The following is an 11,976-nucleotide window of genomic DNA, read 5'->3' as shown; positions in this document are numbered from 1 at the left end:
GTCAAGGCACACATCAGGTTTTTGACAATTGACAAGGCACACCACACTGCCAGTTACATCCCCCATTGGCCCTACTAATAAATGACCTTTCCCCAAATTCCTGTGGCACACCTGTGGACCACTCACAGTACACCAATGTGCCATGGCACAGTGGTTGAAAATGGCTGCTCGAGCTCCTTAAAGACTGCAGTCCTACACTGACACCAATTGGGAGTAATCCCAATTGAACTCAGCTGGACTGACTTCCGCATGAACAGGAATGTGCGGTCATACATAAGCAAACAACCACGTAGTAGTGAATATGTATTGAGTGGTATATTACTCCCCAAAACAGATTATGTTTGATTATTCCTTGGTATGTCTGTCAGATATATTGTGATACCTTAGTAACAGTTGTATAGTTTTTTTCATGTCAGAATATAATGACGGAATCAAACAATGTGGAATCAAACAATGTGAAACAAATGCAGAAGGTGAAATAATAGGCTATTTTGCACAGCTCCACATAAACAATTTATCAGGGGTTATTGGCATTATGCCACTGTGGGCACAATCCTAACCCCTTATGTCAGTGCTTTCCAGTGCCAATGGGACATGTGCTGCATCCTGCAGTTGGGTGTCACTCACGGAGGCCTCCTCAAAGTAAGGGAATGTTTGTTCCCTTACCTCAGAGCTGTGTTGCCCTTATGTCAGTGCTGGAAAGCACTGATATAAGGGGTTAGGGTTGCACCCTGTGGTGCATAGTGTTGGGCTTATGCACAGGAAAACACATCCAATTTCCTTGATACGTGGGTGAAATCTACAGGACCCCAAAATAAATAAAAAACACTGCACCTGCTAAAATTCTTTTTCACAAATGTTGTGACAAAACTATTTAAATGCAGAGAAGACCTGAAGAAGGCCAAATCCTATCCAACTCTCCAGCACTGGTGTAGCTGTGGCAACTGGGTGTGTGCTGCATCCTGTAGTGGGAGGTTAGTTATGGAGGGCTCCACAAGGTAAGGGAACATTTATCTCCTTGCCTTAGGGTTGCATTGCAGCTGCACCAGTGCTGGGAAGTTGGATAGGATTGGGCCCCCTAATCACCCAACAAATGGCTGTAGCTCCTTTCTTCCAAAAGTCACAAAACAGGCACAAAAATAATCTGTACAAGATAAGTCTTTAAAAATAAGAACATGATCAGGCCATTGGCCTATCTAGTCCAGCTTCCTGTATCTCACCACAGCCCACCAATGCCCCAGGGAGCATAAAAGACAAGAGACCTGCATCCTGGTGCCCTCCCCTGCATCTGTGTTCATTCATTCATTCATTCCACCTTTATTGGCATAAGATCTGCACCTGTGTAATTCAAGTGAAGTAATTCAAATGAAGTACACAGGTAGACAGATCTCCACACAAAACAGCAGTCATTCAGCAGCACACTTTGTAAAACGGTGAGCAGCCTCTATGTGCATAATGAAGAAAAAAAATTGATGCCAATTCTATAACTATTCAGAAGTAAGTTCCATTATAGTCAATGGGGCTTACTCCCAGGGAAGCGTGGATAGGATTGCATTCAACATAGGAATAGAATAGGATAGGATTCAACATAGGTCAATAAAGGCGCCCAGGCCAGATGCCCTCCCCGCATCCTGTGGCAAGGAGTTCCACAGACCAGCGGCACAGTGGGTCAATAAAGGCGCCTGGGTCAGACGCCCGCCCCGCATCCTGTGGCAAGGAGTTCCACAGACCAACGGCACACTGGGTCAATAAAGGCGCCCAGGCCAGACACCCTCCCCGCGTCCTGTGGCAAGGAGTTCCACAGACCAGCGGCACGCTGTGTCAGTAAAGGCGCCCAGGTCTGACGCCCTCCCCATGTCCCGTGGCAAGGAGTTCCACGGACCAACTACATGCTGGTGCGGGTGGAAGAAGAGCATCCCCCATCCACTTGCGCGTGAGTCAATCAGCAGCGCCCACAGCACAGACAGTCCCAGCCCGACTGAGGGGAGGAGGCGCGTCTACGCGGCGCCTCAACCCCGCGTGACGTCATCGGGAGGTGGGCGGAGCGTCCCGCGCGGCCAGCCAGAGGAAGGAGCCCTTTCTCCGCCGCCCGCGGCCGAGCTCGGGCAGCACGTCACGACTGCAGCCCGCCCCCGCCTCGTCTGCTGACGTCCCCGGCGCGGCTCCGCCCCTCCCCTGCGAGCGCGCCCCCGAGCCGGCGCGGGAAGCGGAGAGGCGGCTGTGGCGAGCGTGTGCCGGGGGCGCGCACGGTGACGGCTCGGGCGCCATGTTGGAAGGCTGCTGAGCCCGGCCGCCGGGGGTTGTGCCTGCCCGCGCCCGCCTCGCTCGCGCCCCTCCGTGCCGAGGTTGAGCCCCGCCGCCTGGTTCCTGTCAGGGCTCGGCGGGAGGAGGAGGAGGAGGAGGCGGCGGCAGTGGGGAGAGGCAGCGGCGGCGGATCATGGACCTCGAGAGGCTGCAGGAGGCGCTGAAAGGTGGGCAGAGCGGGGAACCCGGGCCGGGCCGGGGCAGGGGGTGAGTGGAAGGGCCCTGCGGTGGCCCCCCGCCCTGGGCCCCAAGAGGCTCCTCGAGCCCCCTTGGAAGGGGCACTCTGTGGGGGGAAGGGGGTCTCTCTGGGGGGAAGGGTCTTCCTGTGGGAAGAAGGGGCTCTCTGGGGGGATGCTGAGCCCCATAGCCCCTTCCCACCCTTGCCACAGTTTGGGCCTCCCCCCTTCTGGGCCCCACTGTGCCCTCCCACCAGTGCTGGTGAGGGTGCCTGGGGACCCCCACCTCTGCCTTGGCTCTCTCACCCCTTCCACCATGGGGGCCCTGGGACCCTCTTTGCTAGCCTCGCCTGGGGCCACGGTTCCCAAACTTTATCCGCTGGCGGCTCCCTCAACCCACTTCCTGGTGCGGCCCCCATCAGGGCCACAGTCCTGCATGTGTCGCACAGGGTGGCCCCTTTTCCTGAGGATTCCGACACTCCCTTGGCTGGTTCCCGCATCTCTGCGGGAAGCCACGGCTCACACGTTGCTGTATGGCTTAAGTCAGGGGTTCCCAAACTTTTAGCATTGGGACCCGCTTTCTAGAATGCGGTCCCACCAGAAGTCATGACCGGAAGTGACATCATCAAGTAGGAAAGTTTTTAACAATCCCAGGCTGCCATCCTAACCAGAGGAGAAAGTCTCGTTGACTACACAGGCCTACAAAATTGAGGGTCAGAAGAGTTTTTCCCAAACTTTATGGTGATATAAATATGATATGATTTGATATGAATTTGTGGTGGCAATTCCAAAAATGGCATCCGTTTTGCCCTATCACGTCTAGTTTTGGAGATATAGTATAGCCTCATTAGCAAATGGTTCAAGCAGCTTCCTCATGAGGAAGCTATGGTGTTGGCCATGGTGTAGGCCTCACCCCTGCAGTGTCTTTTCTAGTGACTGTCTGCTGGTGTTCTTTGGCATCTTTTTAGATTGTGAGCCCTTTTGGGACAGGAAGCCATTAGTTGTTTTTTTTCTGTAAACCGCTTTTTGAACTTTCCGTTGAAAGTAGTATATAAATACTATTGATAATATGTACCTAGTGTCCCTCAAAGGCTGTAAGTCCATGATTTGTGACATGTATAAGTGTGGTGGTGATTCCTGTGTGGCATGTGGGCTAAAGCTATAATTGTGTGAGAGGGAAAAAGGGCGCTTAACCGCCTAGGTGTGCTTCAAATAATTCTCCTGTATCATCTTTCCTCTTCAGATTTTGAAAAGAGAGGGAAGAAGGAAGTGTGTCCAATACTGGATCAGTTTCTTTGTCATGTTGCCAAAACCGGAGAGACAATGTGAGTGATTTTAATTGGCTTTCTCTGTTCTTTAATCAGTTGGAAGGAAAGTTAGCAACCAAATGTTGTTGAAGTGTTAAACTACATGATTGCTTAAACTTCTGTGTAATTCCAAACTCAGACTGCCTGATTGAGAATTTCTCAAAGATTTTTTTCTTTGTAAACTTTCAGACTTAAGTTGTTGCAGTTACTCATAAGTGTTTGAAATGTATTTTTCTAAAGAACCTGTGATTCTTTTTCTGGGTTGTTTGTCTGTTCTAGTTATTTCTACTGGATATAGTAAACCCTGATGCTTTCTTCTTGGATTTTCTGTGCTTTTGGTTCTTTTTTTCAAAGCTGGAAACTGGAAAAGCATTGTGTGCTGCAATTGTTTATAAGAGTTGTGAGTTAGCTTGAAGAACAGACATGGAGTCAGGCCATTGCTACATTTTGCAGCTAGTATGAAAAGGTGTCAGAATGTGATGCACAGGGGTGTACACAAACTAAGCTGATTCACAGGTGTGTACGCAAGCTAAGCTGGTGGTATAAAACATTAATTTTCTAGCCTAATTATACAAGTAATAAAATGTGTGCAGAGATCAAGTCCAAAGTGTGAGAGCTACTATTAATCAGCAGTGGGAACTGCTCACAAAACATACTACTTCGTTGTGCTTGATATTCCTGATCCAGGAATAGAGCTAAGTATGCTTAAGCATACACAACTTGTTAGACCTTTCAAGGTTTACTCTTATGGAGAACTAATGTTCAAAATCAGCAGGCACCAAATTCTGGCTCGCTGGCCTGATCTGGCGCCCATTAAAATCCCTCTCTCACATGAATGGAGTTTATTATTCCGTAGGAGAGCTTGCTATCTTCAGCGGCAGGGGTGCTCAAACTTTCAACTTTAGGGATGTTAGACCTTTAACAAGTGTATAGAAGAGAGAATTTCAGCAGGTGCAACTTGTCATCCCACAAGCTGCACCTGCTGAAATTCTCTCTTCTATACACTTGTTAAAGGTCCAGCATCCCTAAAGTTGAAAGTTTGAGCACCCCTGTTCAGCGGCGATCTCCAAAGTTCGCACCACACAGCTTCGTCTGCCCAGAAATCCGGGTGCAGAGCCTTCTGGGGTGGCAGAATGCGAAAGCAACTGGGTGACACAAACTTAGGGGGAGATTGGCACTGAAGATAGCAGGCTCCCTGGTGGAAGGGTAAGCTTCAGTTGCTCCAGGGAGGCTTTTTTCACTGCATAGCAATCCCAACTTTGGAGACCAAAATAAATTAACCAAGATAGATTACTTTTTATACTTCCTTCTCCACGTGTCTTTCTCCTCAGCATGATAAAATTGGGAACCAACAACTTTACTAATCTGATATACACCTGAACTGGTGTTTGCTGTAATAATAATAATGTTTATTAAACCAAGTGAAACTGGTTTGAGGGAGGGACCATAGTTTAGTGGAAGAGCATCTCCTTTGCCTGGAGAAGATCTTGGTAGGGCACAGAAAAAAAAATCCTGTCTGAAACCTTGTTAACTGCTAGCAGAACCTCTTAAGCCATTTCTGCCCAATGTTGCACATACACAACTGGGATCCAATGTGTACACCTTTGGGCTGGGCAGAAATGGGTTTTAATAATACTGAGCTAGATGGACCAGTGGTCCGAATCAGTATAAGATGGTTTCCTATATTTCTGTTATTATCTTCCCCCACCCTAGAACTTAATGAACATATTGCTTTTTGCATATTTCTAGTTAACCCTGCTGAGAAACATTACGCTTTGCTAACATGGCTAGCTATGCACCTAGGGAGGAGAAAACTGAGATGGCAGGTGGAACCAAGTACTTGACCATCCCAAATTTCATAGTGCTCTTTCATCTACCTACCTTTCATCATAATCTCTTTCATCTACCATGGTCCCATCCAACTAGGCAGTGGTGGGCCTCTGGGTATCATTTAACATTAGGAAGCGATAGTCCTGAGTTTGGGCTGTTGCCATTTCAAATGACATAGTTAGAAAGTTGGGTGTAATGCCAGAATAGAGCAGGGTTTTGCAGAACAGAGCATATTGGAGGCAATTTGGGATTCATTTGTGGTGGTCAAGGCCTTGGTAAGCCAAGGCACAGGAGGGTCAGGCTCATGGCTCCTGACTTGTGCTTATCACTGGTTGTACATATGTCTGCAGTAAGGAATATGGTCAATGGTATTTACTTATAAAGCTGTATTACTGGTTTTCTCTGGGATAATACCTTGTCCTTCTCTTCCGTATTGGTTCACTGGAAAGGGAAAAGATCTCCAGTGTAAACTGCTACGAAGATGCTTGTTTTCTGACTCCCAAGTTGTCATGGTGGCAATGGGGGGTTATTGGTACAGTATAGTCTTCAACAAAGAATATTAATTTCAGCAAGCTTCGTTTTTTCAGTGTCTTACTTTACAGGAGGCAACTATGACTCTGCTTTCGGGTCCTTAAATTTTCTTCTGCTCTTCAAATGAAAAGATTAAACTTAGGAGGAAGACTACAAAGTTGCTCATGCCTTTTGTAATGTTATAAAGCTAAGTTTCCAAAAGTTATTTTTCTACACTTAAAAATAAATGTCTATTGGCTGCACCACTATAAACTTAAACTTTTGTTTTATTTTCTCTACAGTTTGAAAATGTAGGGCAGAGGACCTGTTCAATACTGTGCTTGTAGTAATTTGTGTCAATATGATGCAATGTAACAAGTGTGGTAATAACTGGTATGTTTTTGTTCTGTTAAGTTTTTCATATCCATTATTGTAGTCTTAATCATATTTGTCCTTCTGCTAACAGAAATCCATTGTTTTTTATAACAATGTTGATTTTTTTGAAACTTTTGAAAGTGTACATCTGGTTCAGTCTTTTGTATATATTTCAGGATAAAATGTTTGGGGAATATTTTCAGTGTTATTGCAAATACCTTTTATAAGTACATGCGGGCCCTCATATCCACGGATCCAGTACCCACTATTCCGGATCTGGTATCCATGGTTTCAGTTATCCAGGGGGCCCCTGCGCCCTCCCACTGCACCGGTTAGGTTTACCTTTTAGTTTAGTAGCCATGCTGGAAGTATGGGTAAATTTTGCTTTTACTTTCTTGTTTAAATAGAAGAACCTGCAGGTAGCGAGGTTGCACACTGAAGAGGGGACACTGAATGTTAAGAGGAAGCTCCTGCTTACTGTTAATGTTCAGTGTTCTCTGCAGCACGCAACCGTGTGGCGTGCAGGTTGTATTCTATTTAAACAAGGAAAGAAAAGCGAGATTCACCTGTGCTTCTAGCACAACTACAAAGTTAGAAGGTAAACCTAATGGGTATGTGGGGCTGGCTGCTATTTTTCTAGCATTCCCCCATATCTGTGGTTTCGGTATCTGTGGGGGGGGGGGGGCGGTGCAGAATGGAACCCTTGCAGATTACCGGGACATGCCTGTATTTAGCTTTAAGGTCAGTCATAGAATAACAAATGCTATTTGAAACTTTTTTTATACCATTGGATTTACCGTAGACTCATTTGTTTCTATAGCAGCGGTTTTCACCCGCTATGGGGCCAGAGGAGGCAGGCAGCAGACAACAGCCCTGTGCGGGAGAAGCAGCTGCTTTGACTCTCAGGCGGCATGGGGGGGAACCTGCTTTGCATCTCCTGCTGTGAGCAAGAGGAAGGCTGCAACCTGATCCTCCTTTACCTGGGAGTAAACCCTGTTGACTATTATGGGGCTTACTTCTGAATAGACACGCTTAGGATTGGGTATCAAGTCCCTTGTCTGCCCTGCCTGCTGACTGGGCAACCAGAAAAGCCTGGAGGAGGTCTGGGCGGAGTGAGAATGAGGGAGCCAGGGGCAGGCAAGCAGGTATGAAGCCAGGGAGTCTGCTGAGGCTACCAGCCTAAGAATGGACTCGCTGAAGTTCCTCTTCCTTGCTGCAGTTGCCTGCAGCTCCCCAAATCGATCCTCCCTGCCTCGCCTTTGCCTTTCAGAGGAGGGGTGTTGGGCCACAGTCCTATCCACTCTTTCCTGGGAGTAAGCCCTATTGACTATAATGGGACTTACTTCTGAGTAGAAATGTGTATCCCTTGGCAGCCCATTTCTATAAATTGTATCTTATGATCTTTTACTATGTTTTTAATAAATTAGAGACTACAGTTCTTGGGTAACTATTAGTGGTGGGTTATTTGTCAGGATCTGGCCTCAGGTAAAATCAGACAAAACTATAGTCAGACACCCCCCTAAATTTAACCCCTGACTTATCCGAGGGTCATAGAAAATTCCATGATTTTTGGCTCAAAACCTGCCCTCGACTTACCTATGGGGTCAACTTATAGGCAAGTATCTGCAGTTACTTGAGTTGGGTGACTTTAAATGATATACACATGCTCACTGTTTAGGAAACACAAACTAAAACTAGAATTTTCTGATTGGGAATAACAGGAGAATTTGGTTTCCAGTTTTGAGCATGTGATCCTTGGTTGACATTTCACCATTTAAAAAGGACTGTCAAACAAAACAGCAGAGTGTTAGTTTGGAATGCAGAAGTGTAAACCTGTTTTATTATCTAAACTTAATAAACATTAAATTGACAAGTTTTTGTGGATTAGAGCTCACTTCAAATGCATAACATATTACCCTCAGTTGGCTGATATCTATACACTCATGGGTATAGGGAGGATAAAAACTGGAACCAAATAGCCATGAAATTCAAGTTATACTGTCTATTGAAATTATATGTACAACTTAAATACATACAAGATAGACGTGTTGACTGCCTGTTACTGTTTTTATCTTGTATATGTTAAAGGTTTACATAAAGTTGTCATGAACTTGCCTTTCATGGTCATTTGGTCCTGCTGTTTATGCTTTATTCTCTGAGTGTGCTTGTGCCAACTAAGAATAGCACTTTGTTCATCTCTAGTCCACAAAAGCTTATGTGACAATAAATTTGTTAGTCTTTAACATGCTACAAGACTGTTAGTCTGTTACAGCAAAAGTGACAAACACAGTTGCTCTGAAGTTGAAGAGGATTGTGTAAGTAATACAACTGTTTGGCATGCAGAAGATGGCAGTGAATCATAAGTTAACTTTTGTAATAGCTGAGCTTTTTGTTAGTAGACAGGTCTGTACCCCATATTTTGCCCCTTTAATCTTTCCTCCAAAAGATACGTTTGTCGGGTCTGTATAGATCTGTGGTTCTTACACATTTAGCACCAGGACCCACTTTTTAGAATGAGAATCTGTCAGGACCCACTGGAAGTGATGTCATGATGGGAAGTGACATCATCAAGCAAGATTTTTAACAATCCTAGACTGCAATCCTACCCACAGTTCCCCAGGAGTAAGTCACATTTACTATCATTGTTAAAAGAATATACATAGTAGCTTGTTCAAAGTATAAGTCTTTAACATTTTCCGGAATGCAGTCACATGTCATGGTAGCATCAAGTCTAATATATTAAAAATAAAATATTGAAATGAATGGGGACCCACCTGAAATTGGCTCGCAACCCACCTAGTAGGTCCCGACCCACAGTTTGAGAAACACTGTTATACATAATTAATGAGCTCTAAAGTTATTTTCTCTTGGATGTTACCCTAGAAATTGTGTGAAGTCTCTTGGTAGATATTTCTGTATGTATGTAGCAGTAGGTAAATAGGAGAAAACAATGAGTCCTGATTTCTAGGCAATGGTCCCTACAGCAAGTTGTTGGGAATGGGAATGGGCACTGGATTTGGGTTGACTCGTGCAAAAATGCTGTTTTTGACTGCTTGAGTCGTAGATGTCACTGACCTTGACTCACGACTTGGGGCCAGTGACTCTAAAAATGAGTCTGGACAGGAAATGACTCGAGTCCCTATCTTCCTAGTGTGTGTTCTTGCTTTTTTCACCACTTCTGTGTCACACTGAAGGCCTCATGAGCGATCTGAAATCAACCTTCAGACTTATGGCAGCAGCAGATGTAGTGGGACGAGGGTAAGTTTGTTCCAAGAGACAGGGATTGGGGGGGGACACAAACACACACCCCACCACCACCATATCCCTTTTTTCTGTCAAGTTTTGCTCAGGAAAGTCCCTGACTCATGACTCAACTAGTTTCTTTAACTGAGTCAGGATTGAAAAGACTTGAATTTTTTTTTGCACAATGACCATGCATTACAACTTGTGAGTTGAGTTATGGAGTTGCTGACTCGAGCTTAATGACTGGGGAACATCCCTAGTTGGAAGTACAGTAGAAACAAGTTTAGGGTCATAAATTTGTTTTGATTGCTATCATGGTTTCTCTGTAAAAAATTTTAGAATGTGTTTGTGTTATATAGCTGGATTCTGTGAACCTATATTAGCTGTAGTAGCATAAGCAGCTGCTTGTTCTGCTTTAGCTAACTGATGTTCTGTCCATGTTGGCATCCTTCAGTCTCAGAAGACTATGGTATTGCGCTCTCAATGGTGGTTCTGGAACAGTGTCCTCTCCAGTGTGCAAAGCCTGGGTAAAGTAGATATGGAGGATAGACTGTTACCCATGCAGCAAATCCCCCCTCTCCACGTCGCTGAAATGGTCCAAAGGAAAGGCAGAGGCCAATACGGTTGGTTCCAGCGGCATCGCAGGAGTTGCCAGAACGTGACTGTGTTCAGCCATGAACTGCCTCAGGGATTCCGGCTCCGGATTTTGCCTCGAGGTTGACTCCTGAAGCCTCTTCCATAACTGGATGTAGCCACAAGGCAGTGGAGGTTTGGGATCAGAGTTTTCCTTCTCTCAGATGAGCTGCCTTCCCAGAACATGATGTTCTGTAGTGGCAAGTGAAGCTGAGTACCCCCCATCCCCAGCTGTGACTCTGTTAATGACTTTCCTCCTATTTTATTTTTTGGAAGAGTGGTATGTAATTCTTTTGGTTGTTAGTACCTCTTGTAAACTGTGGTCCATAAAGTAACCTTAAGTGATGTAGTACCATTGTAGAAGGGAGCTGGATGGAATAGGTACAGGATACTTTTGTTACCCTTGTGCTAGAGTTAAGAAACCTGATCCTTTGATTTTCAATGACCAGGCACTCGCTGAAATGATAAACTTGTGACTGGTGGTGGCAGCTGTCATGCTGAATGGTCTTCCTATACTCAAAAAAATCCATCACTGTGTCTAGGTAGCTAGTGTTGGGGGAAAAGGTTAAACTGCAGTCTTTTTTTCTGACATCTGGCTTTATGCATGGAGGGAGGTTTTTGTGTAGAAGAATGAATATTCTGTAAACTCATGCCTGTAATCTGAAGTGGTACAGTCCAGTTACAGATATAACCATGCTGGTATAGCATAGTGGCTAAGAGAGTGAGAATTAGGATGTATCCATATTGAATCCTGCCTCTGACATTTCCTCTCAGGGCCCCAGCAGCAATAATGGTTACTTTACGGAGTTCTTTTAAAGATGCTATCATGGTATGTGATGTGTTTTGCATATGTCAATATCCCTGTATAAAAGTTAAGTATTATACTATTTCTTGGAGAGTTGGGCAATGTTGTCCCGATGCTAGTGTAAAGCCTATATGGACTGCATAATATTGCCAATTTATTAGGACTGGAATCTGTAAAAATTCACATAGTATATGGGAATGCTTCCCATAGTATATGGGAAGTTTAGCCTCCCATAAAACAGTTCCTTATTTATTGGGTTCAAAGCGTTGATCAATTAGAAAACATGATTATTCTGGAAACCTGTTGGAGGCAAAAGAAAATATTTCTTTACTCAGCGTTTGGTTGGTCTGTGGAACTCCTTGCCACAGGATGTGGTGATGGCATCTGACCTGGATGCCTTTAAAAGGGGATTGGACAAGTTTCTGGAGGAAAAATCCATTACGGGTTACAAACCATGATGTGTGTGTGCAGCCTCCTGATTTTAGAAATGGGCTATGCCAGATGCAAGGGAGGGCACCAGGATGCAGGTCTCTTGTTATCTGGTGTGCTGTCTGGGGCATTTGGTGGGGCCGCTGTGAGATATAGAAAGCTGGACTAGATTGGCCTATGGCCTGATCCTGTGGGGCTGTTCTTATGTTCTTATGTAAGAGCTTGGGGCCATACTTGTTCATAGAGACTGTTTATTGTCTTACCAATTTTGCACTTCGTTGGTGATAATGGTGCGGCTAGACTTGTGCAGTGTATTCTCTTGTGAGAGACAATTTTGTTGAACATGCTGTCACATGTTTACTAG

The 11,976-nt window shown here is 45.1% G+C and overlaps 1 protein-coding gene across 1 annotated transcript in view; it reads left to right on the top strand.

The window, feature by feature from the left end:
- Positions 1–2,229: 2,229 nt before the first annotated feature.
- The window catches only part of PPP4R2 (protein phosphatase 4 regulatory subunit 2), a 45,408-nt gene continuing 35,661 nt past the window's right edge, over positions 2,230–11,976 (top strand). The window contains exons 1-2 of the mRNA XM_066615154.1: positions 2,230–2,471; positions 3,724–3,805. Coding sequence (XP_066471251.1) covers positions 2,438–2,471; positions 3,724–3,805 — 116 coding nt within the window. The 5' untranslated portion in view covers positions 2,230–2,437. The remainder of the gene's footprint in view (positions 2,472–3,723; positions 3,806–11,976) is intronic.

Source organism: Tiliqua scincoides, chromosome 2 (assembly GCF_035046505.1).
Source record: "Tiliqua scincoides isolate rTilSci1 chromosome 2, rTilSci1.hap2, whole genome shotgun sequence".
NCBI classification, from domain to species: Eukaryota; Metazoa; Chordata; class Lepidosauria; order Squamata; family Scincidae; genus Tiliqua; species Tiliqua scincoides.
The sequence above is the reverse complement of the archived record's forward strand: the minus strand, read 5'-3'. Positions and strand labels throughout refer to the sequence as shown.